Source organism: Manis pentadactyla, chromosome 7 (assembly GCF_030020395.1).
Source record: "Manis pentadactyla isolate mManPen7 chromosome 7, mManPen7.hap1, whole genome shotgun sequence".
Lineage (NCBI taxonomy): Eukaryota > Metazoa > Chordata > Mammalia > Pholidota > Manidae > Manis > Manis pentadactyla.
In genome coordinates this window covers 946,128-966,803 of record NC_080025.1, presented here as the reverse complement: position 1 = coordinate 966,803, position 20,676 = coordinate 946,128, and the positions used below count along the sequence as shown (strand labels likewise).

The following is a 20,676-nucleotide window of genomic DNA, read 5'->3' as shown; positions in this document are numbered from 1 at the left end:
GCCCCAAGGTCTAAGGCCAGGAGGCTGCAGACAGGCTCTGAAGCTGCAGATCCTGGTCCACCGCTGGTGGGGATGGGTGTACGCAGGCACCTCCGGGTCATCAGAAGCGGCTCTAGAGTTGACCCCCCAGCCCCTCCCCTGGAAAGCCTCCCCCGTCCCTTCCGAGTACTGTCCCTCCCTCCAAACCCACTCCAGTGGCTCGACTTCGCACTTTGCCCGGTCAGGTCCATGTATTTGGTGAATCCGCACACCCTGATCTGGGACATTTCTTACACTTTGAAAGACATCACTTCACGATTTTATGTATTCTCTCCAACTAGACCATCAATAGCTGTGGGCGGGTGGGGTCTGTCTCTGCAACGTCTGCAGCGTGTAGCTCCTGACTGAGTGCAGGCAGGACACTGAATCCACAGAGAACAAGGTGCAGACACCTCCTTCCCCAGGGCAGACACAGCCCCTGAACAGGCCGTGCCAGCAGGCGGTCTGGGCCAGGTGGCTGGAGCCCCACCCCTGCTCTGCCACTTCCCCGGGGACGCGTCCCCTTCTGTAACAGAGTTATCAGCACCACCTATCTCAGAGTCTGTGTGAAAATTAAGTGAATTATCATACTCAGAACAGAGGCCAACCGCACAATGGGCTACAGCAAACGTCAGTCATTGTTTTAGCCGACAGAAAACACAGACACCTCACTTGTTCTTTAGACTCACATACAGACCCTCTTCATGCAGTTATGAGATCTCTGACGACTCCTCTAAATTCAGGCACTCCGTTAACCCCCCTGTCCCCAGTGAAGGTCAAGGTCACCGGCAGCCCCCAGGGTCCAGGCAATGTCCAGCCTGCTTGGCCACCAGCTGCTATCCAGTAGGGGAGAAGGACGCTAAGTCAACGTCCCAGCATCACGTCTACCCTAACGAGGCCAGGTCAGCAGGCAGACATGTGCGGGGAGACCTGGCTGGGCCACACTCACCATCGTGGTACCACTCGGCACGTGGCTGCACCCTCTTCAGGTCCGGCGTTACCAGGAGTGTGCACTTGAGGGTGACGGTTTCACCTTCTCTTCTGAAGGTGACCCCAAACTTCTCCAAAAACTGGACATCAAAGTGCATGTATGGGATCACGGACGGTAAGGGCACTGCACAGAGCAGAAGGGACACGTTATAGCGGGAGGCGCGGGCAAGCACCAACAAGGAGCACAGACCACGTATCACAGGACCCTGCAGAGCACGAGAGACATGCCACCTTCACAAGAGCCCCAGGGTGCTCAGAATGTACCCCAACTCACATGTCGAAGTTCATACCTGACCCCAGTGGAAGGTGTCAGAACGGGGCCCCTGGGGAGGTACAGAGCCAGAGGAGCTGGTGAGGGGGCCCCCAGGGAGGACCAGTGCCCCAGTGAGATGACATGGAGAACGAGAATGCAGCCCTGAGTCCTGCCCTGTCATCTGAGCCCTGGATGACACACGGACGGGCGGGGAGGCGGCCTGGACCCTGAGCCACGTTTATAGGAAAGGGTGCGAACCACCATCAGCCCCAAGGTGGGTGGCACCAACTCTGAGTCACACAGCCTCCTCGTCTTCAAAACGAACTGGGGTGCATCCCCCCAGAATGCCGCGTAGGTGGCAGGCTAACTGAATGAACTTGACCCAGAGGTGTCACCTCTTCACTCTCAAAAGTATAATGTCTGGGGCAGGGGAGTACATTTCAGAAGAATATCTACAGTGAATTCTTAAAACAAAAAGACCCCCAATGATTTGCAAATACAATCATGCAGGAAAACTTTTTAAATAGCCGCAAACTTCCCAACAATGGTTTGTTAGAAAGAAGGTCTAAAACAGGCAGGGGAAGGAATGGGGTATGGATTCTGTCATCTGTGACCCTTGTAGTTCCTAAAGGTAACTGAGTTTTTCCTTGTGCCAGTTTGACTTCAATTTAAAAAAGTAACTGAAGCTAAAGTGGCACTTGTTAAATACTGGTGATGGGTACACGGCCTCTGTTACATTGTGATCTACAGCTCTTGATACACTGTGAATACTTCAAAGTTTTTCCTTAGAAGGATCAAATGTTAGTAAACAGAAGAAACCACGGACGGTGGAGACCCTGCCCTGCAGCTCCCAGTGGAACAAGCCTCGCCCCTGGAAGCCGGAGGCACCGTCACATGTGCCCCCACACCTGTCCAGGCCTTGACCATGTCCCGCTTGCCTGTGATGGTCCTGGATGCCCCCAAAGTGTGGGACATGAGCCCATCCACCAACACTCACACATCAGGGACCACAGGTGACCACACACGTATCCCGTGGCCGCACACAGGCTGACCACAGCCATTGTTCTGACAGTTCCTCACTCAGCGACACTAGATCTGTGACCTCAAGTTGTGATGAACCCAGAGCCGCCCGGGGAATGCAGCAGCAACTCCTTAGGGAGGTCAGACAAGTCCTAAATCTCATTCCCAAACCATGAAAATGCCACAGTGCAGGTCCCTGGAAGACAGAGTGCGGCTGCCTCCTCCACCCTCACCGGCCTCAGGTCGACACGGCCCCTCGGGCCTCTCGCTGGGAGCCAGCCCTGGGACTCAGGTTCATTACGGGGCACGGAAGGGTACCCTGGACATGCGGCCTGGAAGGGGCGCCTACAGTCTGTCAGCACCGGCAGGAGCTGACAGCACGCACATTTCCGGAATGCGCAGGAGGGACACGTCAGCCACGGGCAAGCGAGAGGGCAGGACACACAGTCACACGGGCCAAGGGGTGTGTGAGACATGTCAGGAGAACTGGAAGCCACCAACAGCAGGCCAGCAGCCAGTCCAAGTGAAGGCGGCCACTCGCCCTTATCTGGGTCTGAGGCTGCTGTTCATCAAACATGAGCACAACTTCAGGGGAAAAAAATACAGTAGAAGTAGTCTGTGCTCTAGTGAAGCATTTGGGTTCATTCCCTACTACCCCCCAATTCAGAAATGTCAAGTCTCTCAAGTTAACAGTGTCTCCAGCGTCTAAAAATCCCACTCAGCCACAGACTTGATGGGAACAGACGGCCAGTGCGCTAATGCCGGCCAGGAAAGCATGGAGGAGTCTTTCGAAATATTACTTAAAAAAAAAAAGGTTTGACCATTACAAAATATTTTTTTTTAATTATATGTATGTCACTATACATTGTTGTGCACAAAACAGAAAGTATTTGACTTACGTCCGACTGGGAGTCCCACGGAACGGAAGGGCTCCTGGTCTCCCCGGAACCCTGCAAGGCAGAAGTGTGAGCGGGGCAGAGAGACAGAGGCGGGAAGGGCCCCCGGGGAGGCACTCACTTCTCACCACCACCGCAGCGTTGGTCGACACCTGTCCGAGCCCGTTCGTGGCCACCGCTGAATAGGTCGCCGTGTCATCAAAGTTTGCCCTTGGGGAGAAATGGCAAGACGGTGTCCTAAACGTGCCATGGGCTGTTCCACGGAAGTTGTGACCCAAACCTGAAAACAAACACTCCTCGAAAGCAACACACGTGACCCAGATCCTTTGTCATGAATGATTTGTTCAAGAGCAGTGCCAGCTCCATCCCTGGACAAGGGATTAATCACAGACACAACAAGGTCGGATCCAGCACTATGGCTCGGCTCTGGCTTCAAGGGGGAAAAGAACGTGCTGGTACCTCTAAAAACCCTTCATTTCATTCTCAAGAGTCTATGTTCTCCTCTGGTTGCATTTTTCTGCCTCGAAGGTTCTGTGGCCTTACCTCAGCAATGGGCGGCCCCAGTGGCCAGTTTCCAGGACAACTGACTCCCCCTCAATGCTCCGCAGGGATCCCCCTGTGGATGGGAAATCTGCCCAAACCCCAAGGCAATGCAAGCTCCCAGAGACACCCACTCGAGGGTGTGCTGAAGGCGGCCGAGGCCCCATCCTGGGGCAGTTACAGGGGGTGCAAGCTCACCAGAAAGAGCAAGGACCAGGGAGCCCCAGGCCCCAGTTCCCCAAGCACACAGACCTTCTCCCCCACCATCCATCTTGCCAAAGCTCGAAGACTGTTTTCTTGGCTAGGTGGTGTCTTCCCCACCAGCTGCTGCGGAAAACTCTCCTGGGACAGAGTTGTAAGGAGGAAGAGATGCTATTTGTTAAGCTTATTCAAAATGCCAGGCACTCTGCCACTTTACAATGGCCACACGGCTCTAAAACCTGCACTTTCTGCAGGCCTCTGCCTCTCCCAAAGTGGGCATCAGGAGTGTTATGTTAATCCATGAAGGAAAACCACACAAAAAACCCACTTGCATGAAAATAAAAGAAGTTGACTCACACCTCTCTTTTAAAACGCAGTAAGGAACCACCTCCCCAGAGCCAGGCCCGTTCTTGGGAGGGCATGGGTAATCTGATTTTCTTCTCTATTCCACTTGGAGATGAAAATATTTTCTTTGACCAAAAAATGCAGTGCTGCCGTAAGTAAGGGGAAATGTGTCAGAGGCCCATGCTAGGAAGTCCGTCCATTACTCCCTGGAGTGACAGTCTGCTCTGGCTGCTGCCCAAGGCCACAGGCAGTGCCAGGTTCACGAAGATGGTCCCACGGAGGGTCTCATGTTCAGGCTCACCTTGGAGGCATACGAGCCAAACCCTCCACAAAGCTACAGTCCTAGCCAGAGCTTGGCAGCAGCTTCTTTGCTGTGCAAGTTCCACACACACCACAGGTGCTGAGGATCCCGGGGCAGAGCACAAAAAACTTAAGACCCCGTGGCGGAGACACCCTGGCATCGCCAAGCATCAACATTCCGTGCTGATCTACCTGAATAATGCCTCGTACACACATCCACCCCAAGCACAGGCAGTGTGGCTCCTCTCTGGGGCGCTGGGGCAGGATTTTCTGATATACTTAGGCACTGCCTGAATTCGTTTTTACCTTGAACCTGTGTTATTTCCTCTGAACAATGCCACCACGGTATTTTCATAAAAGCATTCTGCACAGGACAGCGTCCTTTCCGGATCAACCCACACCTTTCTCCGCAAGGCTGCGGCCCCACCAGCAGTGCACCACAGGTGACAGCCTAAGAGCCATGTATGCTGAGGGGCAGCCGGGGTGTCAGCGGGGCAGTGCAAGGATCAAAGCACTCTGAAGATGCTGCTTCATCACGTCTCCCGACCGGAGCACGGCCTGGAGACGGGGACTCGGAGGAGCAGGCGGAGCAAAGAGGCAGACACAGGCAGGCGCATGAGGCCAGGCAAGCGGGCCGGCCATACAGGCAGCGGCCCTCCCATTCCTGAGCAAGCAGCAGCGACACGCACGTGCGGTGGGTCCCCACAGGAGAGTGCAGGCACCCTGGCAAGTCCAGTTGGCTCCCACGCATCTTTTTATTACCTTCTTGAACAGAGGCCTGTCAAAAACCATCCTGGATGTTACGCAGTATCAGCGGTTTTCAAACTGAATCTGCCAAATGTGCTGCCAATTTATTCTTCAACGTGCATTTTGGCTGTTTTTAAAACTGCAGCGGAAAGCGGGCACAAAGCGTGCGTGCAATGGTCGATGTGGAACCTGGCCACGCGCTCCGAGCAGGGGGTAACCTCTGTACCCTCACCAGAGCCACACTTACTTTCTCCGCTAATCGAATGACACTGTGAGACTGCAAAGGAAACTTAATGCTGCATGTGGAGCCACTACCTTTGTGAATCAGGGATTTTTCCAGTGTGGTGCCATCAGAATAAAATGCGGGGACAAACAGTTCTGAGAGGGTTGGGAGGCTGCAGTCAGGACCGAGTTCCGAGTCAGGCCTGTGCCCGCATCACGTGTACGTGCGTAGTCTCCTCTGCTAACTTTATAACAAATAAACAATAGACACTTTCAACTTCCCAAATCCACACATTGTGCACCTACACTTTCCTCCAGTGACTCTCATGACTAAATGAAACCATGTATTTGAAAACACTTTGTAATTTTATAGCACATATTCGCCCTGTGTGTTATGAACGAACATATATCAGCGGAATTCCCGGACCATAGTCCGAAGACGGCTGCCTTCCTCCCACTGACGCAGCTCTCTGTGCCGCTTCCATGTCCCAGCAGGGCAGCACGCACGTCCCGGCACTGTGAGGACCACCATTAATTGCGCCTCACCATCCCTGGGCTGGGCACAGCCGGAAGGGACATGAGAAGGGAACGCGGCTTGGGACCGAATGGCTGGAGACCACTGCATGCACGGCGAGCAGCGGGAGGGTCCCGCCTGAGGCCCACCCGGGGAACCGCTCCTCCTGTGGGATTTCAAGCTGCCTCTCCATCCGTTCCCTGCACAAAAGTCCCGGCGAGAACCACCTGACACGTTAGCACCAGCGGGCTTGTCGAGAAACCAATGAGCACTTAGGGCTCAGCGGGAGGGCCGGGCCGGCCGTGATCCCTGCACTTGGAGCCTTCTGCAAGGATGCGCAGAATGTGTGTGTGATGCTCACACACGCGTGTCCAGACAGAGGATCCGGTGCTCATCTGGTTGCGAAGCCACCCCCAAATAGGTGGAACCCCTGACTCACGGCGCCAGCCCCCAAGGTTGGAGTGTGAGATGCCCGAACGCTGGACGTGAGGAAAGGGGGGCGCTGCCAGTTCAGTTTAGGGCTATCCCGGCTTTCTGCGTTTCTCTTCTGTAAAGGTTTTCTATGTGTAAAATATGTGGGAACATACACAGCAGACAGACCCCCACTCGTGCCTGTGGGGAGAGCGGAGCACTAGCGAGCGGGCAGCAGCGGGGTGGGCAGGCAGGGCTGGAGGAGACACGCCTGGCTTAGTCCCGTCCACGGGCAGCCGCCGCATGCCAGGGGGACTCTGCTTCCCGAGGCCGCGCTGAGACACAGCATTTAGCCGGCCCTCTGTCTAATTCCAGCCTTTCCTTCATGTGTGGAAAACTGCAAGCAAGCGATCAGGGGCAGAGCATTTTATTTTCTGTTTGGACAGGTTCCCAGAATAGACAGAATTGCCCCTGGTCTCAAGTTTTCACGAACTTCCATGGCACCCTGGCACCCTGATGTCACTATATGAGGTGTCCCTCAAACCACACCATGGCAGAAATGCACGAACCCCATCTATGTGGAGGAGGGGCAGGCGTGTTCAGGGGCACACCGAGTTCTCCTGGGGCACGAGGTCCCACGTCCCCAACTACAGGTGGTGTTGAAGCTGGACTTAAAGTTTGACTCCACTTAGAATTTGAATATCAAAGTCTAAAAATAAAGCGCAAGAAGAGGTCGGGGCTAAAATTGTTCGGAAGCACTGGGCACTGGTGGCCCTACAAACAAAATACAAGATAGATTGCTCTAAACACTTCTACACAAACATGAGAACATTAAAATTCTTTGAAGAAATAGAACTCACATTAGAAGTCCCAAGAGAAAATCTTGTGAGTGTATAAAATCGTGTCAATTACAGGTTAGATTCAAACAGTAACAAAGGGTCATAAGCTTCCTTTTTGGCACTTCAAGAATTTGGAGACAGTGGCCAAAGAATATTCATAGGAGTAAATGTCACCCTGTAACAGAAGGAAACGCTCGTTCCCGAGCCAGTGCGGGGCGGGGCCGGCACATTCCTCATCCCTGAACTGGACTTGGGTCACATGGCGGTACCTCAGCAGTTTGACATGAGCAGCTGGGATGGGCTGTGACTTGTGGCCATCTGCACTGCTCTTTTTCTGAAGAATATTCACTTTGCATCTATGGAAAATGTCCTAATACGGACCAAAATGTTGAGAGAAAAGTCTCTTGAATTTCCTCTTCCCAAATGCCTTGAATATTTGCACATTTACACCAGAAACAAGCTTGTCCAAGGAGACCTGGGTCCGCGACCCGGGTCGTGTGCTCATGGTACCCCAGGCCTTTGCTACTTATTAGTGCCTGCGGTCCAGAGCCTATGTTTTCCCCAACCCCATGTGACCACGACTTTTCTATAACTTGAGAAAGGGAGACGGCTTTTCTTTTTCAGACAATTATTAAAGTACAGCCTGGAAACAAGGGAGTTGCTGACTAAAACTGTCCTAACCAGTCCCCGGGCACCCCGATCAGGAAACACGCCCCTGAAAATAAATGTTTTCTCCAAAATGAAGGAAAATGTCCTCCTCCTCCTGGAAACTATGGCTTACGGTCTATTAACATTTCCACAAACTTGGGAAACAAAGGAGAGAAAATTACTCTTGCAAACTGCAATAAGGGGCCAGGAGACTCCGCACTCCACACGCACTGGGCAGGCCCCTCCGGCCTCCCTCACCCTGCCTGACATATGGGCCCAGGACTTGGGGACTGTGCATGCCACCTCGTTCCCACCGACACTGAGTCGATCCATCAGCCAGTCCTACTGGTCTCCCTCCAGACTCGGCAGGACCCACGCCCCTCTCCGCACCCTACTGCTCCCACCCGCGTCCAAGCCCGGCACATTCCTGGGTTTCAGCAAAGCTCCCAGCAGCTGTCCCACCTCCGCCCCTAATCAGAGTCACGCCTTGAAATGCCTCTCCTCTGAAGGCCCCTCTGCCCGAGTAAAAGTCAACGTCCTTGAGACACCTACAGGGTCTGACACGACCCAAACAGGCTTCAGACCCTCAGCCCAGAGCCTCCCACCCCCCTCTGGGGCCTCCATGACAGCCAACCCCTCGGTTCCCCGCTCTTCATCCATCTCCTACGAGCCTAAATCATCAGACATCTCAGCAGAGGCCCACCTGGCCCCCCAGTGGCACAGCACAGCACCCCAGCCCTGCACAGGCACCCCCCCAGGCCCCGCACATCCTGCCTCCCGGTTACTCTATAATTCACGTGCTGTTCGCGAGAAAAGGTGCCATGATCTTTCTGTAAAAAATAAAATCCATGTACATAGAGAAAAAGAACAGCAAATTTCAGGTTTGTAAAAAAAAAAAAAAAAGGAATTACCTATGTTTACATGTGTGTGTTCTGCAGGACCAAGGGAGGCTCCACAGACTGACACACAGATGCCAGATGTTGGGACTAACCAGGTCTCCTCTTACTAGCCTGCATTCTGCCTTTTTCTCAACTCATGAGAAAAAACAAAGGCTACATTTCTGTGAAGAGGCTGCCTGCTGGGGCTGCTAGTCAAGCCTGGCAAGGGGTGCGGCCCCTACACAGGCATGGACCCGATTCTCACAGCTGGATGACCTCCCCCTTCCTTAGCCCATTTACCCCCATTCCCGGCCGGGAGCCTGGACAGAGCTTCTGCACCTGCACCCCTCTGCCCCACACCAAAAATAATGAAGGGCAGCTTCTATCGCCAATTAAGTCACCTCAGAAATACCATAAAGCCACACACAGCGCACACAGGGACCTGACCTGTCTAAGCTGGACTTCTGCATCTGGGACGTGACTATGCACGGAGGCCCCGCCGTGCCCCCAGGGCCTCACCTGTTGATCTCCAGAGTGTGCACGCCGTACTTGCTCTCGATTCTGTACCTGCCTGGCTCGGCTGCTTGGCAGATCAAACTGCCATCTTTATACCTGCACGAGGGAAACACTCGTTTTAGGGCAAAGAAGGACAGGTTCTGCATTTTGTCCCAGCTTTCTCTGCCCTCCCTGAGCTCCTGCAAGGGCCTCCTCCTGGCATCATGGGCTGGTGGGCGGCTGGGGAGAAGCTACAGGAAGGCCCAGGGCCCACACCTGCAGTGCAGGAGAGAAGCTCCCGCAGAAGTTAGACCACCCGGGCAACCCCCACCTGTGACAGTGTGTGCCCAAAGCCGGAACCTTTGTTAGGGGTTCAGGACATTTCATTCCATGAGGGAAAACACATTACCAGTGGTAGTCGGGTCTCCGACCATCCCATCTGGGCCACCATGTAGCTGGGGTGGTCAGGGCACGTCCTGCAGGGTCTGGCCACATGGGAGCCTGCCCAGAGGAATCGTCCGATCCCCACCCCAGGTCCCTCCTGCAGTGCACAGCGGGCGGGCCTCGGCCTCCCAGGTCAGCCTCGTGAACAGCCTCAGCACAGCGCCACTGTTTCCTGACATGCTGCTGAGAGTCCCAGTCCAGGTCACAAGGAAAATGCTTACACCTTTTGTAGAAGCCACAAACCTAGGAGACTTTATGACAACTTCCAGCAAATGGGAAAACAAATGAACCTACATATGCAACAGATGTTGAAACAGGTCTGTGGGGCTCAGTGACTTGATCCTGTGACACCACAAGGTTCAATTACCCACAGCACCAAGCCTAGTGCCTCGGTGCTCAGAGCTCCACGTGTAAGTCTTCACATAACTAAAAACAGAGCCGCTCACATAAACATGGGGTCACTTCAGGGAACTCTTAAGAAAAACCCTCTGGACAGTCAGCTGAGTTAATTTCACTGAAATAAAAATGCCGGCATTGCATTTACGGTGGACAGTCTAAGAGTTTTTATAAGTATATTCCCAAGCTCAGTGGCCTATGGAACAGGCCGCGTGCATGTGGGTCTGTCTTCCTGTGTGCATGGGGGCCAGCTGTTGCCAGGTCCCAGAAGAATGTTCAGTACGGCCCCCCCCCCGGTCCCGGGGACAGACCCCACTCACCACTGCACCACAGGCGTGGGGAAGCCCTGCACTGTGAAGCAGAGCTTCACAGACATTTTCTCCCAGACGGTGTGGGACCTCAGGCGCACCAGGATCTCGGGGGCTCTGCTCATGCGCTCCTCCTTGAACGAGTACCTCTCCCAGGCCAGCCTGTCCGCCACCTGTCCCGGGAGAAAGGACGGGTCAGCGCAGGACACAGAGGGCACGCTTCACGGGCAAGCAAGGCTCCCTCCCTCGGGCCACGTCGTGCTGACCCACATGCCCCGTGCTGCCTGTCACGGAGACAGGAGGCCCTCCTACCATGTGCTGGACAGCGTGCTTGTCCAGCTGGCCCTGGGCGTGGGAGCGCGCCAGGTGCACGTCCTCCTCCAGCTGCGCCAGCTCACGGAGGAAACGCTGCCGCTTGGCTTCCCCGTACGAAGCCACCACGGACTGGTACCTGCAGTGGGGAGAGTGGCACCATTCTCGAGGTAGGCACGCTGGAGGGCTGAGGACGGGATGTGCTCCTGGGAGCTCCTCACGGGCGAGGCAACAAGAACGGAGAAATGCCATTTCCGCTTATTTTTATCTTTCTTTCAAGACTACCTATGGGCGAGTGAGGTAACGCCTCACATGAAGCAGTGTAAAGAGCGCAGGTGTGTGGCTTTCGAATAAAATACAGGCAGGCTCCGGCTTGGCTTCCCCGGGGGGTGGCGGTGACACCTGCCCGGGCCTGGCCCAGTGCTGCTCAGAGGAGCCACACACTGTCTTCACTTCTGCCCGGGAAACACCAGAAGTGCCCCTCATGTGCGGGCGCAGGAACAAGCAGGGCCAGAGATCAGACAGCCTGAGAGGCCCTAGAAACTGCGACGGGTCACCCAGTACACAGGGCGAGCCCCACGCAGCAGAGCCCTGGGAGGACCCTGCAGGGGCGAGCAAACTGCAGCCTTTCCGGGACACAGGCCCCGTTCGCACGTGAGTCCCGCTGCCCCCAGGGCCCCGAGACGCAGTGGCTGGGAGCCTCTGGGCGAAGGCCTGTTTGAAGCTGGCTCCAGTATTAAAAAGCGTGGGGAAGCCAAGCCCTGTGTGTGAGCCTTCTGCACAGCAGCACGGAAACAAGCCTCTTTTGGGGGGGGGTGTGGGGCCGCTTCTGAGTGTATTTAAGACCGAGTTGGAGCCTCTGAATTAGCAGATATAGATAAGAAAGAAGTCCGTGTTCCAGGGAAATGACAAGGCTCAAACCGCAATGCAGTTTCCTCCCCCGGAGAGACAGTGGGGGAGGCCCTGCCCCACTGCCCAGAGGCCATCCTTTTGGGCCTTTCACAGGCCCCTCCTGCCGGGGTGCCCTCTCACCTGGGTGCCCTCTCACCTGGGTGCCCTGTCCACCCAGCCCTCCCCAAGGCCCCCAGGCCAGGACACCTGCTGGCCCGTTCACCCACTGACTGCCTGATGCATCCGGGTGAGCCCTCCACCCCATCTGCTTCTGTCCTTCCTTCAAGCCCATCCCAAAAGCCACCTCTCCCTGCTGCCATTCCTGATCCCCACTTCTGTCTGAACCCCAAACTCTCTGCAGGCCTCTCACAGCCTGGATTGTGATAATCTGCTCATGTTTCAGGCTGCTTGAGGCCCCACGGCCTGTGGGAACAAAGGTTCCCTGAGAGACAGGGTTGGCTGCGTCTCTCTAGGTTCCTCAGATTACTGTACACGGCAAGCGCCTACTAAATGTCCAGGGAGAGGTGAGCTGGTGAGTAGGGGGACCAGGAAGCGCAAGCACTGCTGGGAAGGGACAGAGGCCTGCAGGAAAACAACCCGACCAACAGCCACAGGCAGCATCCCAAGGTGCAGGCCCGGGCCGGTCCCCAGGCCCCCAAACCCAGGTCCCTTCCCAGGACCCCACAACACCCGTGATGGGGCAGTACTTCACACAGCAGGTATCTAAGGCCTGGTGGTAGGCATTTGGGGCGTTTCAGTTTGATGCAGAATTCCAGAAAATTCTGCAGCCTCCTCCTACAGAAACATGGAGAGAGGTACTCCCGAGGCGGGTGCTGGCTGGCCTTCCTCCGCACCCGCCCAAGGGCGCTCACACCTGAAGAGGAATGAATGAGCGCCTCCCAGGGACCAGATGGCACCAAAGTCATTTTGGCTGAAGCCACGTGAATTAGGTTAACACACTCCCTGGCCGTTCAAATCAATACAAGGTGACTCTCCCCTCTCTCACCCCTGGGGAGTTTGAGGAACAGGAAGTTTATGCGACATGTTTGAGGTCAGGCTAAGATAGAGTTGATAAAAACAAATCAAAATAAAATGAGAAAGCCCAGCTTTCTCAATTCCCAGCCCAAAACCTTAAACATGGGTGGAACCCTTTGTTAAATAATCCAATACATAAAAATCCAGATTTTTATAGCATATTCATTGTAAAGTGATTATTTTACGCGAGAAGTCTTCGTTTTACAATACCATCCATTTACCGGACAAAACTCCCGTAAGGCGTTTCCAACGCAAGTTTTTGAAAGTAGTGGCTCATCTTTTTGACTGTTTTTAACTAAACAGATTCCTGAGCTATAGTGCCACTTTCGGAATGAATCATGTTTACCCAGATCGCCTTATTCCTTAGGTTGGAAGTGTTTTAGAGCAAAAGAGAAAATTTTCCAGGAACCGCAGGAGCAGACGCGCCGGACACAGGTGCGAAGGAGGCGTCCACGGAGGATGCTCGTGCGGCCCCTGCAGCCCGGGGTCCCGGCCTAGGCGGCTGGGGGTCACGTGGGGCCGGCGCTGCTCCGCAGGGCGGGGGCAGGACTGGGGGCAGACGCCCGGGCCGGCGGCCGCGGGGAATCAGCCCCCAGCGCGCGCGCGCCGCGCCCCCGCCCCAGCCGCGTCCCCGCCACCCCGGCGCCCGCCTACCTTCGTTGGCGCTCTTGCTCCTCCTCCTCCTGCAACGCCGCGCCCACCCTCTTGGCGCAGAGCCTGCAGACGGTGCCCCCGACGGCCGGGCCGGACGCCGCGCGGGACGACTGCCCGACGGAAGCGCTCCTGGAAGACGCCTGCGTAGACGCGCGCCTGGGGCGGGGACCGGGCGGGGGAAGAGGGCACGCGGTTGCCGGGACAACCACGCTCCCTCCGCCCCCCCCCCCCTCCGTCCACCCTTGAACACGCGGCGCACACAAACCAGCCGCGCGTGCACGTGCGGTCCTGTGGGGAGACGCCCTCGGGGGCGGTGGGGCTGCCCCGGCCCTGGGCCGACACCCCCATCGCACGTACGGGAACGGGCCTGACCGCCCCACAGCTGCTGGTAGGCCCCGTGGCTGTGTGGCTGTGTTTGTTACAGGAATGGCAACGAAATACAAGGACCCTGCGCTGGGGACAGGTGCGAGCCCCGGGGCCACCCAGGCCACGCCAGCACTCCCCTCCTCCCTGGTGGGCCCAGCACTGCTCCCCAGGCCGCTGAACCTCCCAAGGGCGCCGCGGAGACGGCTGACACCACGCACTGGGCACGATGAAACCATTCCTGCCGCATTTATTACTACTGCTGACAACGGCTTCCGCCTGGTCTTCACCTTGCCTCCCAATAACCTCCCTCCCACTGACACCCTGCCCACTGGCTTCCTCCTGATTGCCCGCCCTTCCCTTCTGGCCCTTTTGAGGCAAATTCTGGAAGATGTATGAAGAGTGCAGCTAATGAGCATTACACAAAAGTCCCTATCTACATGACCTACGCCAGGGGCTCAGAGCCAGTCCACCAGGACCCACTGGGACCTACCAGGATCCACCGGGACCCAGTGGGACCCACCAGGATGCCAGGCAGCTCTCGCATGCAGTTTGCCCCACAGCCGGGACAGCAGCCACCTCTCTCCTGTGGCGCTGGACACGGGCATCGGGGGCATTGCCATCCCTGACCCGCTCCAGGTCATCTCCAGGTTCCAGGGGACTCAATAAAGCTTCCTGCTTTTACACATCAGACACCCATAATCCAAGCTCTGTGTCCACTTACCTTTTCGCTGCATATTCGTCCAGAAGGTACCGGGTGTGAATGTTGCGGTAGGACTGGTCAAAGTGTTTGTGCTGCTTTTGGTAGTAGGGCACAGCGACAAGAGACATGTCTGTACACACCTGTGAAGGGACAGCAACCAGGCGCTGAGTCCAAGCAAAGCGGTCTCGTGCCTGCAGTGATGACCTGAACACCGTACATTGTTCTCAAGGGGAAAATCAACCCCAATTAATAAAATGCCTGGGAGCAGGGCAGGTAGAGCAAAGGAAAGGTCAAAGGTGAAAACGATGTTGGGCTTGGAGTCAGGACGCCTACTAAGCTGACGTCATTTCTTCTTTGCTTTCATAAAAATGAGAAGACTGGGCCATATGTTCATTCAATGAGCTCAACATGTATTTACAGAAAACCTCACAGGGCGGTGGAGGCACAGTGAGGTGTGAGGACAGAAGCAATCACAGCAGACTAGGGAGGCCGGCAGACCCTGGAAGTCCAAGGATGGGCAGAGGCACAGCTCTGGGGGCACACATAATGGGCACGCATGGAGGGGCACATGGGACAGGGGCACACGGGACAGGGGCCCACGGGACGGACCCACAGAACAGGCCACATGGGCACAAAGGATGGGGCATGCGCACATAGGGGCACACAGAATGGGGCATGCAGAATGCAGCACACACAGGATGGGCACACAGAACAGCCCCACATACAGAGAGGCACACAAAAGGGGACACATGGGACAGGCCACACACATGGAGGGGCACATGTAAGGGCACATGAACGGACGGGTGGGATGGGCAGGGTGCAGAGATGAACCCAGCATGAAGCCTGGCAATGTGGGGAAGCAGGCATATTTCGGTTGAATTCTCCCAAAACAAGGGAGTGTGGAGATGGTCCTACGGCCTGCCATCTGGAGTGTGATGCACGGCAGGCACTGGACATGGCCATTTGCTGCATAATTGCCCCAAAATAAATAAAATGCCAGCTTACTGGGCTACTCGAGTCCTTTCTAAGAATGGTAGACAGTATTCCTAAGTCTCTGATTATTAACATCCCAAATGAAGGTGCAAAAGAACTCCAAATCTGAACTCCATTTCTGTTGTTTGTGTTTACATTAGAATAATCTGCCCCAATTTAAAGAAAGAACTCATAGGCAAGGCCTGGCACCAGGAGACAGCGGGATGGAGACCAGGGCGGAAGATGCCCAGGCCCTGCTCGGAGACGAGACAGCTGCCGCCCTCACTGCCCACCACTGTTCAGATCCTCGGGTAGATGTCAGAAGACCTACCAAATACATAATCTGCCCAAACATACTCTTCATGATCGATTCTCCTCACACTGTAATTTCCTAGAATCTCAGAATTAAAGAGTTTGGGGAGATCCTTAGGGATAGTCCAAATCTCTATTCTACAGAGGAGGGTGGGGGTCGCAGTGGCCAGAGAGGAGAATGATTCCCCCCAAAACAGAAAGGGCTGGCCCACCAAAGGTCATCAGACTTCCATTTCTAGGCCTTTTATACATAGTTACACTAACTTATCCCAGTATTTCCTCTTAAAAATCCACTAGTCAAGTGGCCACTGCAGGTCCACTAGGGTCTGGCTTGTGTTCTGCAGCATGGCCGTTTATAAACTGATTATAAACACAAAATGAGATGGAACACGGTGAAAACATAGCTCCTCCACCCCACCGAGCCTTTGAAGGAGAGATTACATGTATGTATATAATACACAAGGAGGCCCAGCACACAGATTCTGGCATCTGATAGACCTGGGGTCGAGTTACGACTCCAGCACCTTGATGAGGCTAACTTTTTGTCTCCCTGACTCTGGAATTCTGCATGAATCTGCACAATGATTGGCACTGCTTGGGATGGAGCAGCGACAGCCCAAACTGGCAGTGGCCCCGTCACACTATTGGGCATTGTTGTCAGGCTGAATCCCATCTGCAGGAAAAGGGCTCTGGAAAAAATGCATCCATCACTTGAACACTGGAAATATCCCGCCCTGCACCTCCGTGGTCAACAGTATTTCCAATGAGTTAATCAAGGGCAGGGTAAAGACAAGCTCCCTGCCCAGAATCGCGTGCATTCCACTTGCTGGCTCTGGGGTCCGCCCGTGCACTGGGAGGCTCCCTGAAGTCAGACCGCACTGGGGTGCACAGTCCACCTCTCAGCCAGTGTCCTCTCAAGACGTCCCTGATGCACCTGCACTCACACAGGAAGACTCTGTACAGCACAAACCCAGAGCGTGTCCCGCAGGTGCTCCTGTGCCAGGTGGCCACGGCCCAAGTGGGCACACAGTCGTGTCTAAGTGGAGTCACCTTCAGATCCGCTCATATCTCTTGGCCAAGGGAAGAGTCCCAAAATGGCCTAGTGATAAGAGGATGAGCTATTGCGAGATGCTTAAACTGGCAGCTGGCCCCCCAGAGGGGACAGGCCGCACCTGACGGGAGCGCTGGTTCTGAACGGGCACGGCTGGGAGGGCGCATGCCACGCAGAGCCTGGTGACCTGGCCCTCCAAAGGGCCTCTCGCGGGCCTGGCACCCGGTGTATGAGCGCCTGCTGTGGCGGTTCTGGGGTTCCCTGCCCTGACTCCTGAGCTTTCTGTAGCTACTCCCCCCAAGATACCCTCAGACTTCAGCAGGAATCCAGGAACCCATCACCGGCTGCTTTTGTACCCACACGTGTCCTCTGTCCCGGGGTGCAACACTGAGCTGACAGCACTCAGAATGAGGTGGTTCCAAGCAAATGCTATTGGCCAGGCTCTACCTGATTCTCACTCCAGACATCCGCAGCCCCTGATGCGTACCAGCCTGGCCTGAATGGGGGACCACTGCCCAGAAGGAAGGGGCCTCTCAGGGCCTCTGCTCTGGCGATGGCAGCAAGCACCCACCCTCCTGCAGCCGACCCCCGCACTTCCGCCTCTCTGCTGCCCAGGGCAGATGGGCACCAGGGTCGCCCCCAGCCCACACCACTCGCTGCTGCCCAGGGCAGATGGGCACCAGGGTCGCCCCCAGCCCACACCACTCTGTGGCCATGTGAGCTGTGCACGGTTCTGGCCCTTCCCTCCCCACTGGCCTGGGATGTCAGAACTTCCCATCCCAGGAGCCCCCAGCCCGGGACATCCTGGAAGCATGTTCCCTGCAGGATCAGCACCTACTCTCAGCAAGGCAACTACGAGAAGCCGTGGCGAGAAGGCAGCTGAGGCCACCACGCTACATGGGACACCAGGCTGAGGGGCATCACAGGGCCAGGCAGCCTGGCTTCCCACCCCACTCCACAGAGTCATCCTCCCTTCCAGGAAGCCACCTCTGCTGCGTGACCCATGTCCTGCCTGCTCCCTGCTCTGGGGAAACTGCTGTTCCTCCACACGGTTTTGATGCGAGCGCGCTGGTGGAAGGGGCGAGGGGATGTTGGACTCGGGCAGCGAGCTTGAGCAGCCTGTCCACTACCCAGGGCCTCAATTTGCCTCACTGAAAAATGAGGGGTGGGTGGCAACTCACATTCCCTCAAGCGCGTGACTCTGTGACTGTGTGAAGTATCGGAGGCTGTAGCAATGATGGGACGACACAGAGCAGGGGACACTCTATGCACACATTTGGGTTTTCTCAACAAATTAGGGCTGAATTTACATACAGCGTGACAGGTCTGATCTCAACTGTCCTGCTCACATCTCGACCTTACCTCCTCAGAAACTGGGTTCAGGTGGCAAAATAGGGCACCCAGTTTGTCCGGGCAGAGCAGGCACTGCGCCCTGGGCTCGGCCTCTGCACGCAGCCTGCTCCCGTCCCCCCCCCACCTCCCGCGGTGTGCCCCTGACACGCTAGGGAATTGTGACGCCGAAGTGAAACTTGAGCCTGTTCCCGAGCACAGGAGACTGTGCGGCTGGGACACGCTCAGTCCTAATTGTTTCCTTAGAAGAATGTTTGGAAACTACCCTTTGTGTCACCAAGAAGGGTTTTCATTTGTGGGAACATTTGAACTACAGCACATTTGCCTCCATTTAATGAAAGAAATTGTCCCTGTGCAGCTAAAACTGTCAAAGCAATGGACATGCCGAATTAAAGCTTTTCCAGAGGGACGAAAAGGATTAGCGGGCACATCACGTTGGCCTGTGCCCCCGAGGAACTAAGCCCTCGCCCCCAAGACAGACGTCACCCAAGCTCATTCACACCGGGAACTGGTTTCCCCAGAGCTGTGCACAAACCCCTCGGCACCAAAAGTAAAGTTAATGATCACAGAGTAATTCGTAAAATCATCAGTGATCCAGCCTATAAGGTGCCATGTCTCATTTCCGGCAGCCTGATTTCTCAGGCGTTCCTCCTAATAACCCTTCACAGCCACGACGTGACCAGCAGGAGTTTCTCTGGCTGGCCTGCTGCCCTCGCAGCCCCAGAGCTCTCTGCCCCCAGGGAGCCCTATTTGCTCGCCCCTGAGCTCCAGCAGGATCAAATTAGGCTGTGGAGCCAGATAACGCGCAGCCTCCTGGACAGGACAGCTCCCAGCAGGCCTGGCCATTGCCATGGCTTTTCCAAATTGAGAGAACTGAAAAGAAATCAACAGTGATAAGAAGAGGCCATGTTATAAAATTGTAGCCGCTGATTCTTGCTTTTGTGAAGAATCAGGATGCAGGTGAGGGTGTCTGATTCGATATGAGTTTCCTGCAAATGCAGGCCAGACTCAGTCCAGGAGAAGCGCCTTTAAGTTACCACATTCCCCTTGCTCTCCAGTGCCTGTTCGGCTACTCCTCTGGGAGCCGGCTGGGGATGGTAAGGGTCCCCCAGGCGCTCTGTGCCTTTGGGACGCAGGGACCCAGCCGCTCTGCCCAGCTTGGCAGGCACGGCCTCCAGGGCGAGAGCACAGAAAGCTCAGGCTCCTGGTGCAACTGACTGCAGGATCACAGTGCGTCTCGAGACACAAGGGCGAAAACCGCTGCGAGAGGACCGTCCTTTCGAGGTGAAACCTTGCAAATGCCGACAAGAAGCCCTGTGTCCTTTTGCACCCCTTGGATGCAATAGCCCACGGCTGGGCTCCGTGACCCTCACGACTTTATTTTCCTTTGGAAAATACCCAGTTTTATTTTCCACCTTTTCAAATCTCCATGCTCCTCTCAGACCCCTCCATTTATGAGACTTTTGTGAAAACTGCAGACATCAGTCAACAGCCTTGGGGATCTGACAGGACACATCACCAAACTCAGGGCTGAGATGCAAGTGGTCTGGAGGAATTTAGGGCTTGATGACAGCAAAGCTCATGACAGTATTAAAATCCAGTCCAAGAAGTCCAGACCTCAGATCTAATATTTGCTGTTTCTTTCTGCATTAAATGAGGACTAGGGGTTAACATCTCTTTCCCCTGAAATACGTCCACTTAGGAAATCTGAGCACAACCAGATTTTCCCCAAGTTATGTTTCCTTCCTCCAAAGCCTCCAATTGTAAAAGGAAAGAAGGGAAACTTACCAGAGAAAAGGGAAATGGCAAAGAGGAGAACACCGTTCCGCGCCCGCTCACCAGCGTCCAGCTCCGGCTGAGGACAGCAAGACTAATTTCTCCCTCCAAACGCCTGTCCTCCCTCCCATTTATGGCCCGAGGAGCTGCTATATATAGACGGGTGGCACTGCCTCGCCCAGACTGACAGCCTGCGCCATGAATCAACAGCCTGATCGCAGGAGGGAGAAAGGTCTTCTTCGAGTTAGAAAAAAATCAGAATTGAAAAGTGGAAAGTGTCCATCCTGAGTCACAAAATGCCCAGGGATGGGAGCGTGACGATCCAGGCACTGACCCAACGGAAGAGGGCAGGGCACTGGCACTCCATCCTGCTGGCTCCCCTCAGACTCCTCTTGACTGTTTGACACACCCTCACACTTGCATCTTCAGTACTTCTGGGCCACGGGTTCCCTGGCCCGTGAACGGACATTCCAGGGAGTCCTCGGTGACTTCCTGACTTCAGTAAGCGATTCACCATCTGTGAGCCAGGCCACCCAGCTTCGGAGCACTGTCAGCCGCGCACGAAGGGAAGGCGGCCCCTGTGGTTTAGTGTGTGTTTTGTTTTGTTCTTTGACTTCAGAAACTACTCGAGCTTTCACTTGATTTCTTCTGGGGCTAATTTAGCAGCAACTGCCTACCTAAAAGGGGTGCCATGCCTAGTCAGCAAGTTACATCTTATTAATAGTTCTCACCACAGTCATACATGGCATCTAAATAAGTGGATAATTGCAGGGTGTCCACCTTTTCGCACCA

The 20,676-nt window shown here is 55.2% G+C and overlaps 1 protein-coding gene and 1 long non-coding RNA gene across 4 annotated transcripts in view; one reads left to right on the top strand and one right to left on the bottom strand.

Annotated features, from left to right (window-relative positions):
- MYOM2 (myomesin 2) overlaps window positions 1-14,568 on the bottom strand; it is a 63,227-nt gene extending 48,659 nt beyond the window's left edge. For all 3 annotated transcript variants that reach the window (XM_036898270.2, XM_036898269.2, XM_036898273.2), the window contains exons 1-8: window positions 14,445-14,568; window positions 13,358-13,513; window positions 10,778-10,916; window positions 10,478-10,638; window positions 9,342-9,434; window positions 3,299-3,387; window positions 3,181-3,231; window positions 968-1,132 (exon numbers count right to left, since the gene is read on the bottom strand). In XM_036898270.2, the coding sequence (XP_036754165.2) occupies window positions 968-1,132; window positions 3,181-3,231; window positions 3,299-3,387; window positions 9,342-9,434; window positions 10,478-10,638; window positions 10,778-10,916; window positions 13,358-13,513; window positions 14,445-14,551 (961 nt within the window). In that variant the 5' untranslated portion in view covers window positions 14,552-14,568. The remainder of the gene's footprint in view (window positions 1-967; window positions 1,133-3,180; window positions 3,232-3,298; window positions 3,388-9,341; window positions 9,435-10,477; window positions 10,639-10,777; window positions 10,917-13,357; window positions 13,514-14,444) is intronic.
- Window positions 1-20,676, top strand: part of LOC130684402 (uncharacterized) — a 96,583-nt gene that overhangs the window by 55,798 nt on the left and 20,109 nt on the right. The window lies entirely within an intron of this gene.